This window comes from Phragmites australis, chromosome 1 (assembly GCF_958298935.1).
Source record: "Phragmites australis chromosome 1, lpPhrAust1.1, whole genome shotgun sequence".
NCBI lineage: Eukaryota > Viridiplantae > Streptophyta > Magnoliopsida > Poales > Poaceae > Phragmites > Phragmites australis.
The window spans coordinates 44,613,768-44,632,532 of record NC_084921.1 but is presented as its reverse complement, the minus strand read 5'-3'; the positions used below and the strand labels follow the sequence as shown (position 1 = coordinate 44,632,532).

Here is an 18,765-nt window from a genome sequence, read left to right as displayed (position 1 = left end):
ATGCAGGAAGCGAATTTGGCTCACCCCTTGAGGTCAATCCTTGCTAATATCGGTTTACTTGACTTATTTCTACCTATTAGAGCCTTTTTTAATATAAAAACACTTTTTGAGAACATTTTTGACAACTAAAGCCAGTGCACTGATGTAAAATATCAATTGCTCTGATTCAGTACAAAAGCTTCTGGAAACAAATACCTTAAGACACCTCCAAAAATTAAAATGCCAAAAACAACTCTTAGAAAGGCATGGATCTCCACAAGCTCTCAAATATTAAAAGAGCTACTACCCCAAAAAAATAGAGTGAAATCAAATGATAGAAGGCAAGATCTCAAACATTAAAAGATATACTACCTAGGAAATTAGAGTGAAATCAATAGATAGAAGGCAAAAACACCTTAGTTCGTAGTAGAATATACTTAATTCTTTACATGTATCTTTTGCCAAGTAAAAATAATACCTGCTTAGACCAACACCTATACATTCAAACTGATATATAGATCATAGATTCCAAATATTAGGGAGAAATTAATAGCATCATAAATCTATGCCACATAGTTAGGGTGATTCGATTTTCATCAGTCCACAAAGAAAGAAGAGGCAAGTTGTAGAGTGGAAATAGAGATTTTCATCAGCTTTGTCATGCGTTAGTACAAAATCAATTATAATGGAAATAATAGAAGCATAGTCGTGCACATTTAGGACCAATTGTTAGCACGCAATGGCCATCGCCTGGATTCTCTCCGCGATACCAACGACTTCGTCTGCACCGCACACGCGCTGGACTCGTTCGCGCTACACGCGCCGCCTCTTGCTCACGAGTTAGTTAGCAATCCGTTGAGGCTATACATATATAAATGTAATCCTATCCCAGTGAATACAAGGTGCGGTTGATCCAATCCTCTTCTACATGGCATCAGACACCAAACGTTCATACCTCGACAATCCGTTTGCATATGTTTCCGCTCCGATGGCCACTTCTCCGGCGCACTCTTCTGCTTCCTCCTATTGTTCACTCAACGTTGTCACCCTGCCGCCCGCTCCAGCCTTCATGATCCAAATCATCAACATCAGGTCACACGCCCCGGTGACCCTCGACATCAACGAGTCCAACTACAACCAATGGAGGTGTTTCTTAGACTCCATCCTTGGCAAATTCGGCCTCACCGCACACGTCTCCTCGCCGCCGCCCTTAGATCAGCACGACACCAAGTGGGTGATGACTGACCACGTCGTTGTGAACTGGATATACACCACCATCTCGAAGAGTGTCTTCGACATCGTCTACCGGTTGCGCTCCAATGCCTTTACCATATGGGACGCCGTCGAGAGCCTCTTCCGTGACAACAAGCTCCAGCAGGCCGTCTACCTGGAAGCTAGGTTTCACACTCTCCAGCAGGGCGAGATGAGCATCACCGACTACACTACTCGCCTCAAGACGCTCACCGACAACCTGCGTGACGTCGGCCAACCTATCTCCGAGCCAAGCCAGGTGCTCAACCTGCTCTGCAACCTCAATCCGAAGTACCAGCATGTGAAGCCCATCATTACCACCAAGTTCCCGTCGCACACATTTATGAGTGCATGTTCTTACCTCCTCTTGGAGGAGTTGTGCGCTCATCACGACGAAAAGATGGACGTCGGTCAAGATCTCTACGCTGGCCATAGCTCATCCCCCAACAACGCCGATGGGAACAATGACACCTCTTTGGGCTCAGGTGGCTCCAAGAACTGGTCGCACACCAAAAAGCGTGACCGCGACTGTAGCTCCGGATCCAGCACCAACGATGGATCTGGTCCTCACAACAGCACCAACACCGACTCCAGTGGCCACGCTAAACATCCTTCTGCCCCTAGGCTTCCTTGGGTCACAGACTACAACCCTTGAACCAGGCTCATGCCTTTCCGTGCGCCTAGAATTGGCATTTTGGGCCCCCGTCCATCGTTTCAGCCCCAACAAGCGATGGAGGCCCATCATCAACTCGCCCTACCAGGCCCAGCCACGCCATCATCTTCAACATGAGATCAGCAGGCGCTGTTGACTGCGCTCAGCACAGCCGGCGTTCAAACCTAGCTGCCACCAAGCTCCAGCGACTGGTACATGGACACTGGCGCCTCCGCGTACATGTCCAACGCATCTGGTAACCTCATCTCACCCACACATCTTCCTTTCCTACCTCCATTACTATTGTTAACGGTGCATGACTGCCTGTGTCACATTCAGTCATCACCTCCATTCCTACAAACTCTTCTCCTATTCTTTTGAACAATGTTCCAGTCTCTCCTCCTCTCGTCAAGAAAAAATTCTCTGTTCGAAAGCTCACACGTGACAGCAATATTTCTATTGAATTTGACTCCTATGGCTTCTCCACAAAGGATCTTCCAACCCGAATGGTGACACTCCGATGTGATAGCTCCGGAGATCTCTATCCTATGTGCCTGCCTCAACAACTCGTCCTCAGCGTGTCGTCGCAGTCGACTTGAGGCACCAACGCCTCGGACATCTGGGTCATCACTCTTTGTCTCAGGTGTGAAGCTCTTTTAATTTCCAATGTAATAACTCCAGCGCACACACTTGCCACTCTTGTTAGCTGGGAAAGCATGTGCACTTGCCCTTTCATTCTTCTGAGTCCAGAACTTATTTTCCCTTTCAATAGATTCATGCTGATGTTTGGACATCACCAGAATTTAGTTTTTTTGGTTATAAATACTATCTCGCTTTGCTTGATGATTATACCCACTACGTCTGGACTTTTTCGATTCGCAACAAGTCCGAAGTCATCCCTATCGTTCGCTCATTCTACGCATACGTGCGCACCCAATTTGGTTTTTCTCTTCTCACACTGCAAACTGACAACGACAGAGAGTTCGACTCCACGGCCCTTCACCTCTTCTTCTCCATACATGGCGTCGCGCTCCGGCTGTCCTGCCCGTACACCTCACAGCAGAACATCAAAACCGAGCGGATACTTCGCACCCTTAACGACTATGTACACACACTTCTTATTCACAGTGCAGCATCGACAATGTTCTGGGCCGAGGCTCTCTCAGTCACCACCTGTTGGTAATATGCCCTAGAGGCGATCGAGTTTGCGGATTGGATCTGCTAATGGGCTTTAATGTTGATTAAAGGACCATTAGGGTTTAGAGTCATAATGGGCTTTAATATTGATTAAAGGCCCATTAGCGTGCTCTATATAAGAATAGGCAGGGGCCAAGGCGCATTGAGTTTTTTCAGAAAAACAGATCTTGCCACCAAAAACCCTAGCCGCCTCCTATTCCCGAACTCCCTTCGAAACCCTAGCCGGGCGAGCGGTGCTAGCACACCGGCGCACGGCGATTCCATCCTTGTACGTGTGGATACCGTAGAGGCGCTGCTACTATTGCGGTGCTGATCTGCTCGGGATGTGCTCGGGACGAGGTTGACGATCGACTACTTGACGCGCATGACGTTGGATTGGTCTGCTCCAACTCTTCTTCCGCTGCACTGCTCGTCAAGTGGTAACGATTCATGATCCCCTACTTGTATGGCTTCCTGGTTGAATGCGGTAGAGAAAATTTATTTTGTGCTAGCGTAGCCTACCCGCAACCCTTCAGTGGTATCAGAGCCATCCTGCGTAGTTTTCGATCTGAATCAGTCACATATAGAAGATATGTGATAGAAATAGATTAGATCTATTGTTTTTGATCAGTTCATATGATGGATTGATCAATGCACGGTTGGTTAGATGAATTAGAGATCGGATGAGATGCCAGTTGATGAAACCACATAGCCAAAAAGATTAGCTCGATCTCCCACCTGGTTTTGCGTGCGACTTGCCCCTACCGGCTGGAATCACCATCGGGGTTAACTGCGTGCATCGCGACATGGTCGGGAGAACAGCAGATCGAGGTCGTGTGTGCTGTCATCGTTTCTGGAAAAACCTCACGCGATGATCAATGTGATTGATCTAATGGAAATTGAGGCATTATGAATGACTCGGAATTGGCTCGATACGATCGATCCGATGAGATTTTCATAGCGATTTCATAGATGCGATCTATGTATTTCCGAGAGGAATGGGACCGCCGTCGCGTACACGCATAGATTGTTGTAATAACATGATCCCATCACGACATTAGAATTCGATTCTACGCTTAACTCGTTTTTGCAGAGAATGTTGTGACTGGTATGGCCTTGTGATATGTGATGCATGTGTGTAATTTTTCATGGCCTGCGTGCCATGGTTAATTGCAGCCCAAGGCTGTCATGTTATTGTATAACGACCTGCGTGTCGACTTGTGATGCTTCTTCTCATGTAATTTATCTAGTGCTATTAGGTGTAATAGACTAGAACAAGATCATGGAGATTTGAAGCATGATGACCCGGAGGACAGGAACCGTGGCGATGAAGATCACCATGTGAAGGGGCCATACTATGTCACAGTTAATATGATTGCCTGTGATGTTTTTATGTTCCTGTCATACTATTCTTTCATGTTTTATATGTGGTGGATATGATTTTCATGATAGAGTAGTTTCCCTCAGAAAAATCAAGAGTAATTGATGCCCTTCCAATAGCTGTACCTACAAAGGTTTTGATCATTGTGTGGTAGGTCTGCCAAAGCAGGGTGCCATCATTTATCTTAACCAATTAGAGTGGATGTCGGACATCCACACGCACAGTATTGGTTTACTTGATAAAGCTATCAAAACGGTTTTGGGCTTTGGGGCATGGTGTTGGGCGCCGGGGCATTCGATGCCACCCAACAAACAAGAGTCACATAGGGATGTAATTAGCAAGGCGTTGCTTACCTATGTCACTAAGTTTCTAGCAGTGATGCCAAAGCTCACTAGAACTTAGTTGAATATGGATCTTGATCCTCTATATGTTGTTAGAGGGAAAACACATATAGTGGAGTATCTTTTGTTAAATTGTTTAATAGAAGATTCACATAGGCATAGTGCTGAACCTGCATTTTCTGTTGTAGATTATGGCACCGGCCGCTAGTAACACTTCCAGTTTTAATTTGCGATCGATTCTTGAAAAAGAGAAGCTTTCTGGAACAAACTTTATTGATTGGTATAGAAATCTGAGAATTGTTCTCAAACAAGAGAAAAAGGAATATGTTCTAGAGGTCCCCTATCCTGATGAACCAGCTGATAATGCTCCTGCCGCGGATCGGAGGGCTTATGAGAAGCACACCAACGATTCACTGGATGTTAGCTGCCTCATGCTTGCCTGTATGTCCTCTGAGCTTCAGAAGCAATATGAGAACAGGGATGCCCATGATATGATTGTGGGACTCCGAGGCATGTTTGAGAACCAAGCTCGGGCCGAGAGGTACAACACCTCAAAGTCCTTGTTTGCGTGTAGGTTAACAGAAGGCAGTCCAGTCAGTTCTCATGTGATCAAAATGATTGGTTACATTGAGAGCTTGGAAAAACTTAGTTTTCCCCTTAGCCCTGAGTTGGCTACGGATGTAATTCTCTAGTCGCTCCCTGCGAGCTTCGAGCCGTTCATTTTGAACTTTCATATGAACAGCATGGAGAAAAGCATGGCTGAATTGCATGGGATGCTAAAAACTGCTGAGGAAAGCATTAAGAAGAGCTCTAGTCATGTGATGATGGTTCAAAAGGATAGCAAGAAGAGAAAGCGCAAGGGCAAGGCTAAAACTTCGGATGAGATCTCGAGTTCTAAGCCTAAACCTGTTGGAAAGCCCAAGGCTAGCCCTGCCGCTTCTGACACTTGCCACCACTGCCATAAGACTGGTCATTGGCGAAGGAACTGCAAATTGTACTTGGAAGAACTCAAAAAGAAGAAGGGAAGTAAGACTTCCTCTTCAGGTATAAATGTTATTGAAATTAATCTTGCTACTCGTCCTAATGATTCATAGGTATTTGATACCGGATCAATGATTCATACTTGCAAATCGTTGCAGGGACTGAAAAGGACTAGGAAGTGTGCAAGAGGTGAATTGGATGCTCGCGTCGGTAATGGTGCAAAAGTTGCAGCGTTGGCCGTTGGCGTTTACTCCTTATCGCTACCCTCAGGATTAGTTTTGGAATTAAATAATTGTTATTATATTCCTGCCTTGGGCAAAAATATTATCTCTTCTTCATGTTTGGAAGAAGATGGTTATGAATTCATAATAAAGAACAAGTGTTGTTCGATATTTTTGAATGGTATGCTCTATGGTAATTGTCCATTAGTAAATGGATTATATATATTGGATCTTGAGGATATAACTATCTATAACATTGATACAAAGAAGTCTCGGCTTAATGATTTGAATCCCACTTTTGTTTGGCATTGTCGATTAGGTCATATAAATGAGAAGCGTATGCAGAAGCTCCATAAAGATGATCTTCTACATTTATTTGATTTCGAATCATTTGATACATTTACTTGGCAAGATGACTAAGACGCCTTTCACTGGTCGAAGTGAGAGGACAAATGAATTATTGGCCCTAGTACATACAGATGTATGTGGACCGATGAGTTCTACAGCTAGAGGTGGTTTTCAGTATTTCATTACTTTCACCGATGACTTTAGTAGATATGGTTACATCTACCTAATGAGGCACAAGTCTGAATCCTTTGAAAAGTTCAAGGAGTTCCAGAATGAAGTACAAAATCATATAGGCAAGACAATTAAATTTCTGCGATCAGATCGCGGAGGTGAATATTTGAGCCATGAATTTGGTGATCATCTAAGGCAATGTGGAATCGTTCCACAATTGACTCCACCGGGTACGCCACAATGGAATGGGGTGTCCCAGCGGAGGAACCGACTTTGTTAGACATGGTCCGGTCGATGATGAGCCAATTTGATCTTCCATTGTCCTTCTGGGGATACGCTCTAGAAACTGCTGCTTTCACGTTAAACAGGGTTCCATCTAAGGCTGTAGAGAGGACACCATATGAGATATGGACCGGGAAGCGTCCCGGATTGTCTTTCCTTAAGATATAGGGTTGTGAGGCTTATGTAAAACGTTTGTCGTCTGATAAGCTCACTCCCAAATCTGATAAATGCTTCTTTGTGGGGTATCCTAGGGAAATCAAAGGATATTATTTCTATAACCGGGAAGAAGGCAAAGTGTTTGTCGCCCGGAATGGTGTCTTTCTTGAGAAAGAGTTTCTCGCGAAGAGAGTTAGTGGGAGCACGGTGCAACTCGAAGAAATTCGGGAACCACTTGAAAGTGTTTCAGCTCCTATTGAACCACAACTCGATATGCAAGATGTTGCAGAACCTGTTGTCGAGACACCAGCCCCACGTCGGTCGGAAAGGTTTAGTCGTGCACCCAAGCGTTTTATGTTCCTAACCACGGGGCAGCGCGGCATATTATTGTTGGACAATGATGAACCTAAGACTTACTCGGAAGCAATGGTGGGACCAGACTCCAAAAAATGGCTTGGAGCCATGAGATCCGAGTTAGAATCCATGCGAGAAAACCAAGTTTGGAACTTGGTCGATCCACCTGATGGTGTGAAAACTATTGAGTGTAAATGGGTTTTTAAGAAAAAGATAGACGTTGATGGAAATGTTCACATCTATAAGGCACGATTGGTGGCGAAAGGTTTCAGGCAAATTCAAGGTGTTGATTATGATGAAACGTTTTCGCCCGTCGCAATGCTAAAGTCTATTCAGATTCTCCTAGCAATTGCTGCATATTTCGACTATGAGATATGGTAAATGGATGTCAAAATGGCTTTTCTTAATGGAAACCTAAGTGAGGATGTGTACATGACACAGCCTGAAGGTTTTGTCAATCCGAAAAATGCTGAGAAGATTTGCAAGCTGCAAAAGTCCATCTATGGACTAAAGCAAGCTTCTCGAAGTTGGAATCTTCGTTTTGATGAAGTGATCAAAGGGTTTGGTTTCATCAAGAATGAAGAAGAGCCTTGTATTTATAAAAGGACTAGTGGGAGCGCACTTGTGTTTCTGGTCTTATATGTGGATGACATATTATTGATCGAAAATAATATTCCAATGCTCGATGCTGTCAAATCTTCATTGCAAAAGAGTTTTTCAATGAAAGATTTAGGAGAGACAGCATACATATTGGGCATAAAGATCTATAGAGATAGGTCAAAAAGACTAATCGGATTAAGCCAGAGCACGTACATTGACAAGGTATTGAATCGGTTCAATATGCAGGATTCCAAGAAAGGTTTCTTGCCAATGTCACATGGCATCACTCTCAGCAAGAATCAATGTCCTAAGACATCTGATGAGCTCGAGAGGATGAGTGCGATCCCGTATGCATCTGCTATCGGGTCCATCATGTATGCTATGTTTTGTACACGCCCAGATATCTCCTATGCTCTAAGTGTTACGAGCAGATATCAATCGAACCCAGGTGAATGTCACTGGGCTATAGTAAAGAGTATCCTCAAGTACATGAGAAGAACTAAGGATATATTCCTAGTCTATGGAGATGAGGAGGAGCTTGTTGTAAATGGTTACACCGATGCTAGCTTCCAAACCGACAAGGACGACTCGAGATCATAGTCTGGTTTTGTGTTTTGCCTTAATGGAGGTGCGGTGAGTTGGAAGAGTTCCAAGCAAGAAACGCTTGCTGATTCCACGACGGAGGCCGAGTATATCGCAGCTTCGGAAGCTGCAAAAGAGGCTGTTTGGATCAGAAAATTTGTTTCTGAGTTGGGTGTGGTCCCTAGTGCGTCCAGTCCAATGGACCTCTATTGTGACAATAGTGGTGCCATTGCACAAGCTAAGGAGCCTAGGTCGCACCAGAAGTCCAAGCACATACTTCGGCGCTATCACCTCATTCGAGAGATTATTGATAGAGGTGATGTAAAAATATGCAAGATGCACACGGATTCGAATATTGCTGATCCGTTGACGAAGCCTCTCTCATAGCCCAAGCATGAGGCACACTTGAGCTCTATGGGTATTAGATACTTGCGGGATAGACTCTAGTGCATGTGAGAGAATGTGTTCTGTCTATGCTAATGTACTTTTGGATAATTGTTATCTGGTTCCATGAATAATTATCATTTACATTGATCAGCAAGTATGTGACTTGTTTGTGAAACTCTTTGTTTTTATGATGTTATTCTAAATAGTCCCTAATCTCATATCATTGTGTGGGACAATAATGATTTATAGATTAGCACATTTGACTGAATGATGATCATGTTTCACGGATCATAGATATGGAGATATCAAATCAGTAATGTGGACATATGTTAGAGAACATGATGTTGGATAGACCCACCCTGAGATACTGCTGGGATTGTTATTTTTAATGTGCCATCAGTTGTTATCTCAAATGGTGTACCTACAGAATCCTTTGACCTGAGATCATCATTGATTCCAGAATGTGTAGTAACACACTTAGGGGCTTCCAAACGCTATTCCGTAACTGGGTAGTTATAAAGGTTGCTTTCGGGTATGTTATGAAACATGTCGTGGGATGTGAGTGATCAAGATGGAATTTACCCCTCCTAAATAACGGGAGAGATATCTCTGGGCCCCTCGAGGTAGTTGGATTGGAAAGTGCATGGCCATGCCAATGCGATTAAAGAGTTAATCATGGTGAATCCACTACTTGATCGAGTGAATGGTCGAGCTATCACAAGGGTGGCACGAATCTCGCCTTGAGCTTGACTGGTATCGTGTGGTAAAGGGATTGGTGCATGAGTATATCAAGGTTCAGCCGATATGATCTTTGTGTGCATTCGGGAGTCAATATGTCTTGCTAGGTACCGCTATTGACTTGCAATTCGGAAAAGGGTTTCCGGATAGCGGCCGTTTACACATGAACCTAACGGGTCACACACTTAAGGGGATGGAATATAAAACTTGTGCTGACTCTAGTGCAAGTGAGAGATTGTTGGTAATATGCCCTAGAGGCGATCGAGTTTGCGGATTGGATTTGCTAATGGGCTTTAATGTTGATTAAAGGACCATTAGGGTTTAGAGTTATAATGGGCTTTAATGTTGATTAAAGGCCCATTAGCATGCTCTATATAAGAATAGGCAGGGGCCAAGGCGCATTGAGTTTTTTCAGAAAAACAGATCTTGCCACCAAAAACCCTGGCCGCCTCCTATTCCCGAACTCCCTTCGAAACCCTAGCCGGGCGCGCGGTGCTAGCACACTGGCGCACGGCGATTCCATCCTTGTACGTGTGGATACCGTAGAGGCGCTGCTACTATTGCGGTGCTGATCTGCTCGGGACGTGCTCGGGACGAGGTTGACGATCGACTACTTGATGCGCACGACGTTGGATTGGTCTGCTCCAACTCTTCTTCCGCTGCACTGCTCGTCAAGTGGTAACGATTCATGATCCCCTACTCGTATGGCTTCCTGGTTGAATGCGGTAGAGAAAATTTATTTTGTGCTAGCGTAGCCTACCCGCAACCCTTCACCACCTACTTGCTGAATCGAAGACCGTGTCAAGCCAATGGTGCCACAACCCCGTATGAGCTCCTACTCGGCGTATCTCCCTACTACAGTGAGCTGCACGTGTTTGGCTCTTTGTGCCACCCCAACCTCACGGCGACAACCCCGCACAAGCTAAGTGCGCACTCCACAATGTGTGTCTTCCTCGGCTACCCTGCGAATCACCGTGGCTACCATTGCTACGACCTTGACACTCGCTATGTCATCATGTCATGTAATGTCGTTTTCAACGAATACGAGTTCCCGTTCCGATCTCGGACGCAAAACTCTCTGACGAGCTCCCATGCCACTGTATGACGATAATGTGCCAAGCCCATCTTGTCGCACCTCGATTTCAACTATCCCTGCAAAGACCCGACACACTTCTCCAGCCACTTAGCCGTGCGCGTCCCAGTCACTCCAACTGCCCACGTTAGCATCGACGAGTACTACCTCACTGTAACCAATGCCGAGTAACACGATGCCACCAGCGCCCACACCCACCACAGCTATGTCCTCCCCCACGCTCGACAGTGCAGTACCGTCGACCCCAACTGTCGGAGGATTAACTCCTGTCACAGGGATCCCGAGAGACCCCTTTTTAAAGATTCGGCCAGGGGGATGATCCTGAATAAGTTCGTCGGAGAAATAAATGGAAGTGGAAGTAAAGGCAACGGCCGGTGGTGGGGGATGATCGACCTAGTGCAAAGGGAAGTAAATGCACCGGAGTTTAGACAGGTTCGGGCCGCACGGGGGCGTAATACCCTACTCCTGTATGGATGCAATAACTTACCCTGAGGGGGATCCCTCAGGGATATATCTGGTTACAAGAATATCGTGTCTAACTAAGAGTTTGAGGCTCCTTGTTCTTCGGCAGGAGCTCTGCTCAAGCTTGCTTGTAATGTTTTCGTCTGAGTGTGGCACGGTCGACTGCTTGGGCTTGTCTCTTTTCCAATTGTTCTATCCTTCAATCGGTATGCCGATCCTTTTATGCACTCGTCGGCCGCAACATACCCCGAACGGGAAGGAAGGGGCACAAGTTCCAAGACGCCACGACTGAGAAAGGCGTCATCATTTCCTCTGGGCGAAGTGACAGGGGCGGTGGAAAAACGTGGCGCGCATCCGATCACTCGTCATTGTGGACGACCTGGCGACGGGCGCCGTTGAGAGGGCCCACCGGGCAGCCACAGAGGCACCCGGCGTGCCCGCCCTGTCTTGTTCCTCTGCCACGGCAGGGCGGCAGGCGGAGCGCTTTGATCCTGGCAACGTTATCCCGAGATACACCGGATGATACAGGACGGGACCCGTGCAATTAATGGCCCCATGCCTCTCTGCCAAAGCATGGCAGGGACTGACACTGCGGCGGGAGCAGTTGGGGATGTCAGGCCGCGTACGCCCATTAAATACGGCCTCGGACCTCTGACTGGTTGACACCTCATCGGCGGGCCTCTCCGGGGCCCTTCTGGGTCATCGGGGCACTGAGTGCTCGGGGGTACTGTTCACCTCCCCGAGCACCCTCTCCCGAGAATGCCTACCCTTGCCCTCGGGGTACCGGGCGCTCGGGGGCACTGTTTACCTCCCCGAGCACTCTCTCCCAAGCACTCTCGCACGAACCTTCGGGGAACCGAGTGCTCGGGGGCTGCCACGTGCAACCCCGAGCACTCTCTCCCGAACACTTTTGCATTGACCCTCGGGGAACCGGGCGCTCGGGGGCTGCCGCACGCAGCCCCCCGAGCGCTCTCTCCCGGAACTTAGCTCTTCTGATCGTCGGGGGACTAGGGTGCTCGGGGGCGACCGGGCACCTCCCCCAAGCACTTTCTTCCCGGTACTTGGACTCTGTGGGTCATCGGGGAACTGGGGTGCTCGGGGACCAGATGCTGTGGCCCCGAGCACCTTCTCCCGGAACTTAGATTTTCCTCATCCCGCAGGAGGGATCTCGCGGGATGGTGACACGTGGCGGACGGCTGGCCTGGCCTTGGGACTCAGGGACCCCCGGTTCCTGATACACCGACACCAACCATGCAGGCTCAACCACAAGTGCCGCAGCACCATATGGTGACACGCGCGAAGGTCGGAATCTACAAGCCTAATCCCAAGTACGCACTGATGGCCACCCCGACATCGGCTTCATCTACACCAGCGATTTCACCGATCCCAGCATCCATTCGCTCGACGCTCCATGATCCAAATTCACTTGCTGCCATGATGACCGAGTTCGACGCTCTACAGCACATTCATACATGAATGATGGTGGATCGACCTTCTGGCGCTTGTGTCATCACCAGGAAATGGGTGTTCAAGCACAAACTGGGTTCTGACGGGACTCTTTCGCGCTACAAGGCGCGATGGGTAGTTCGAGGCTTCAAACAACGACCCGGCGTTGACTTTGGCAAAACATTCACTCTCGTCGTGAAACCGGCAACAATTCGCATCGTGCTCACCATCGTCACCTCTAAGCATTGGCCTGGCCCACCAGCTAGATGTCTCCAACACGTTCCTCCATGGGCACTTACAAGAAATCATCTACTGCCAATAACCCACCGGCTTCATCAACCACCAACGACCGAATGCGGTGTGCCTACTGTCGTGCTCCCTCTACGGGCTACGCCAAGCACTGCGAGCCTAAATTCACGTGTTTCATCGAGTTTGTCACGTCGATTGGGTTCGTGCAGACACATTCCGATTCATCCCTGTTTGTACTATGCACACCCATAGGCATAGCGTATCTCCTCCTTTACGTCGACAACATGGTGCTCGCAATCTCGATGATAGCAATGCTCCAACACATCATCTCCCAGCTCAAGTCCGCCTTCGCCGTAAAGGACATTGGGCCCGTCTCGTACTTCCTTTGCATCGACGTTCGACACACCGACGACGACTTCTTCCTCTCACAAGCCTAGTACGTCGTGGATCTCCTCGAACGCGACGGGATGAGCAACTGCAAGCCCGTCGCCACGCCTGCAGATACCAAGCCCAAATTGTCTACGACAAATGGCAGGCCGATCAACGATGAGTCATTCTACCGTAGCATGGCAGGCGTGCTCCAATACTTGACGGTCAATAGGCCCGACATCGCATACGCGGTCCAGCGGCTTTGCCTGCACATGCACTCTCCTCGCGACATCCACTCCACCGTGCTCAAGCGAGTCCTCCGCTATATCAAAGGGACGCCCTCGCTCGACATCCACCTTCGCGCCATGACAACGCCGTCCCTCACAGCATACTCAGATGCCGACTGGGCTGGCTACCCAGATACACAGCGATCAATTTCGGGCTTCTACATGTTCCTCGGCGACACCCTCATCTCCTGGTCGTCCAAACGACAAACGATACTCAAGCGCCAAAGCCGAATACCGTGGCATGGCCAATACCGTCACCGAGTGCTCCTGGCTCCGTTAGTTGCTCGACAAGCTACACTGCACCGTCACCAAGGCAACTGTGGTGTTCTGCGACAACATCTCCAGTGTGTACATGAGTCAGAATCCGATGCACCACAAGCGGACCAAACACATCGAACTTGACATCCATTTTATTCGAGAGAAGGTGGCGCTCGACGAACTGCATGTCCTACATATGCCCATTACGCGCCAGCTCGCGGACATTTTCACCGAGGGCCTTCCAATGTTGCTCTCACCAAGTTCAGGAACAACCTCTACGCCGACAACGCGAACACTGAGACTGCAGGGGTGTTAGCATGCAACGGCCATCATCTGGATTCTCTCCGCGACGCCAACGGCTTTGCCCGCACCGCACGAGCGCTGGACTCGCTCGCCACGGCAGCTCACGAGTTAGTTAGCAATCTGCTGAGAATGTACATGTGTAAATGTAACCATATACCAGTGAATACAAGGTGCGGTTGATCCAATCCTCTTCTATACCAATGAATCCCCTTACGAACACCAACTAGAACAGCTCTTCATTACAACCTCTTTTATGAATCTCATCCTCGCCGCATAAGCTGCATAATCTCTGAATATAGTGTTCGTCGGAACCTTCAGAAAAAATGAACATGATTCTTTAAGCCGCTACAACTCTTTCCATATCAACCTAACAGCAAAAGAATTACACACATGCTCAGAACAGAGAATATGATAGTATCTAATTTCTAAATACAATACCGTTATAGATAGTGCCATTGGAGATCCATATCAGAATCCCCACATGTTGCTACGGAAAACCAAAGGCACCTCATGTCAACCAATGAGATGGCCAAATAAAATAACATCAGTAGATCACATTGATGGTGATTGATGCATCGTCCATGCACTCACATTTTCATTCCAATGCAGAAATATGGATAGCTCACTGAAAAATATATCTCAATACAAACATATTACAGTTTCTCATCTACATAAAACTGACTCCAACTCACACTTTAGTGGCAGTATGATTTCATGAAACTGAATCCAAAGTCCAAACCCTACAAATCCAATCTTTCAGGTTGGTCGAACTTGATTACTTCCCTTCTAGCCATCTTCAACTGACACCAGCATGGAAAGAGATATTTGACATGGAAGCCCGGGACTAATAAAGAAAATGAGATCACATGCCTCAAATGAGATTTGAAGTTCTCACAAGGAAATATGATCACGAGAATGAGACTGTTAAAAGCACATATACTTGTCTGGCTACATTTTCTACACGTCGGTCTTCTGATATGCAATGACTTTGGCTGAAATGCATGGTATGAAAGAAAAAACGTGAAACTTTAGAACAATTTAGTTTTTACAAATTACACTGAAGTACTGATTACACTGTGCAAGCATATGTGCAAAGCATTAAACCATTCTGCAAACAAAATTGGACCATAGTGAGGTGCTTCTTAATATATGATGCTCCCTACATCATGCTGCTACATGGCTTAATACACATTATAGCTAGTAATCTAAAACTGTTGAAGCATAGAACTATCAAAAGCAGAAATTTAGTTACATCTTCTCTTCATCAAGATCCTTACTGCCAGCTCTGTCCTACCTTCACAAGCCATCGTCTTTTGCTTCAAGCTCCTAGATGCTGCTAGTGGCAAGTCTATTGCCCCCATGGCCCCTACCCAAACTCACTCTCATCAAGCACCTCTCCCTTCAGATCTTAATCTAATCTCCTTGATTGCTCTGTTGAAAGAGAGTATATTTCATCGAACTATATCGTTTCTCATTGAACCACTGCAGTACAGTGACTTTTGACAATGTCACCCATTAAGTTTGCAAAGAACCACAACCCGAAACTATCTACACTCCTCGTTTCTCCGAGAAATGAATTATATGGTGCTAAACTTTTCATTTGATTGGTGCCAGACTGCTACTCAACATCAGCTGCCATTTGATTGGTGCCAGGCTGGTACTCAACATCAGTCACACCATTCAACTTATTATCATCATCATATATGGCACTGCCAATCAACCACCCACAAACTCCAGTGATCATAACATTACTGATAAATCAGTTAAATGAATCAGAAATTGAGGCACGACAACATTATGGGCTCTACTCAGAATATTACCAATTACTGCACTGCATCATCTACAAAAACTCCACTGCATAATCTCACTGATAGGGTATGGTGGTACCTGTCAAATGTGATGTAGATTTTGGCAAACATGCCTTATGAAATGCCAGCGCCAAGACCATCAATCTGCATCTCTACACACACGTGCAGCTCCTCGCAGTGACATGGAGTTGCTTCCAAACATGGAGCTGTATAGCTACGATTAGTATATGATAGCCCTCATCACTCTGCCTGCTGAAATACCAGCACCAAGACAAGCTTCAAAGCTACAACTCGGAAACTATATTTAGTCAAATAATTTCGTTACACGAAAATCCAACTAAATAATCCAATATATCAATAAATTTGCAATTGCACACCTCGTCAATGCTGCCCAAACCAGGACTTCTCGCACTGAACCTGTTGGGCGCGTCTTGTAACATGCCTAGGCAAGAAGAAACGCAAAGAATTAGCATCGCATCGTCATTTGATAGCATCAGCACATTTTTTGGGTGAATCATCAATCCATTAAAATTAACCACAAAGAGGAGACAGTGTGTGGCCTTACTTCGCCCTCTCCTGCTCCAGTGTGCAAGACGGGGCAGGTGCAGCGCCCCCTAATGCAGATCGGCATACATGTCGGGGGGGGGGGGGGGCATGGGCGGTGGGGACCTATATCACGGAGCCGCAACGCGGTGATGCAGCGGTGTGGAGCAGCAGGGGAGGGGTGGCGTGAAGCCGGTTGGCCCACTCGCTCCGCGGAGCTGGATGCGTGGAGGAGGTCATCCCTGGAGGCGAGGCCGCTGGGGCCGAGCTCCACGGTGGAGGGGCAGGTGGTGGTGCTGGGCACCGCCAGAGGGGTGATGCCTCGAGCACTGGAGGCGTCCGTGCGTGGAGGACGCTGATGCGGTGTGGTGGGAGGCGACGCCGGGGGTGACGGCGGGCAGAGAACATCGGTCGGCAAGGAGGCGAGCGTCCACGGAGGGCAGCGGGGCAGCGGTGGAAGGAAACAGGGGTTAGATTTAGCACATCGACGGCCCAGATTACGGAGTGGGGACTGTCAGAGAGGACGACGGCGCGCAGGCGGAGTCCCTCGAGGGAGGAGAGTGGCGCCGTGCCGGACACGCAGAGGGAGAGGGCGCCCAACTGCCGAACGCGGCGGGTGACGAGGTGGGTGTACTGCGAGCCGAAGTCGAGGATGAGGACCCTGCGTTGATAACAATATTTAGAATCTACTAGAGGTCAGGATCGAAAATACAGTAGAATCAACGAAGATCGAACTACGATAAATAATATTTAAATAGATATATAAGAATTTATATGGTTAAATAAGAAATATGTACTAATTATAGAAAGATTGAAGATCAGAAAGTATAGTTGAATCATATCTGCAAGTTTTATTCAGTTTGTATTAGAAGTCATGATCTTATACGGCTAAGACCTGTCGCTCTTTAAATATGAGAGTAACATAACCGATTGAGATTATCTAACACAATCAACACAAAATCAATCTATTGTCATGTCTTAATACTTTTCCTCTCATTTACCCTGTTTTTCTACTTTCTTTTACTGTTGTCGCCCTTGATCTCTATGACCTAGGGCAAGCCGTTGGCCGACCGTGCCTTACCTGGGTCACTCTCGGGTGTAATTTCCTGACAAAGATCTATCGCTGTAGTATAAACCTGGGCTTCTTAGGTGCTGCTCGCTGGATTAGTTATCCTTTGCCAGTTTACTCATAAATCGGACACTCGTTGTCGTGAAAGTGCAATAGTTACCCCTGCTATTGTACACCTTGTGCGTGCCGTTGTGGATTGCACACGATATGCTCGTGTGTTGGCACGAAGATCCATATTTTTTTGTTAACACATTGTGGTGACTCCGGTGTGGAACCGACTTCTTCAACCATGACGCAATATGGATTCGAGATTATCGTCAACAACATCGTCACACCATCTATCTATATCAAGCTAGAGGTACAATTTGCAAGTGTGTTACATGTTTCTCAAACTTATCTTGCAAATATACTAAATAGGTATGTTAATGTTGCTTTGACTAGTTGTGTAATTACTATGCAAGTACTACATGGTGGTAATGAACCCATGTTAAATAATGATGGTACTTCGAATTTTAATAATATTAGCAGTATGCAGCAAGAATTTGTATCTTTTAATTCATCGGCATTATTTACACCCTCTAATGTACCACAAACTAGCATGCCAATGAATAATCATTATGGCCGAGTTGATATGATAGGCTCGGCTAATTATTTTGAGCCATCATATGCTACATCAAATGCTTTTAGATCAGAGGTAACACTACTTTTTTCAGCACCGTATGCAACACATAATGTATATAATTCGGCTCCATACACAACAATGATTTTAGTCGAATAGATGAGAATTCAGCAAGTATGCATTTGCCTCCAAACAATATTGTAGCATATAGTGTATCCCATACATCACCCTAGAGTTTCGGTATTCCTTATAGTTCATTACCGAAAAACTATTTTAGTATTTCCCAACAAAATACACCATGTGTGCAGTCTAAAATGTTGTATATATGTGATATATCACAATCACATGCCTTTACCCCAAAGCAACAAGCTGATCCCACACCTCTCAGCTCATAATCGAGCGACATATAGGGCCTAAATGTATCGGAGGATAATCTGATATGAACAAAGATGAAGCACGTAGGATATGTGAAGAAGTTTTAGGATATGAAGGTAGAAAATAATTGATTAATTCGATATGAGAGATTATTACCTCCTATAATTTAAATTTGGATTCAAGGAAACAAAAGTCGACAACTGTTGAAAAGGTGTTGGCTAAAATTAGCTTTTGTCATAGAAAAGGGGTGGTCACAGATGAGGAACAAAATATCTTGGTGTAAA

General features: G+C 46.5%; 1 protein-coding gene and 1 long non-coding RNA gene across 2 annotated transcripts; one reads left to right on the top strand and one right to left on the bottom strand.

Annotated features, from left to right (window-relative positions):
* Positions 1 to 967: 967 nt before the first annotated feature.
* Positions 968 to 1,885, top strand: LOC133885230 (uncharacterized). Its single transcript, XM_062324912.1, has one exon. The coding sequence runs from the start codon at positions 968 to 970 to the stop codon at positions 1,883 to 1,885; it is 918 nt and encodes a 305-aa protein (XP_062180896.1).
* Positions 1,886 to 14,641: 12,756 nt separating this feature from the next.
* Positions 14,642 to 17,103, bottom strand: LOC133921720 (uncharacterized). The gene is made up of 4 exons (XR_009910316.1): positions 16,441 to 17,103; positions 16,253 to 16,317; positions 15,955 to 16,159; positions 14,642 to 14,911 (listed from the first exon to the last, which is right to left on the bottom strand). It is a non-coding gene; the product is annotated as an uncharacterized LOC133921720 (long non-coding RNA).
* Positions 17,104 to 18,765: the final 1,662 nt, after the last annotated feature.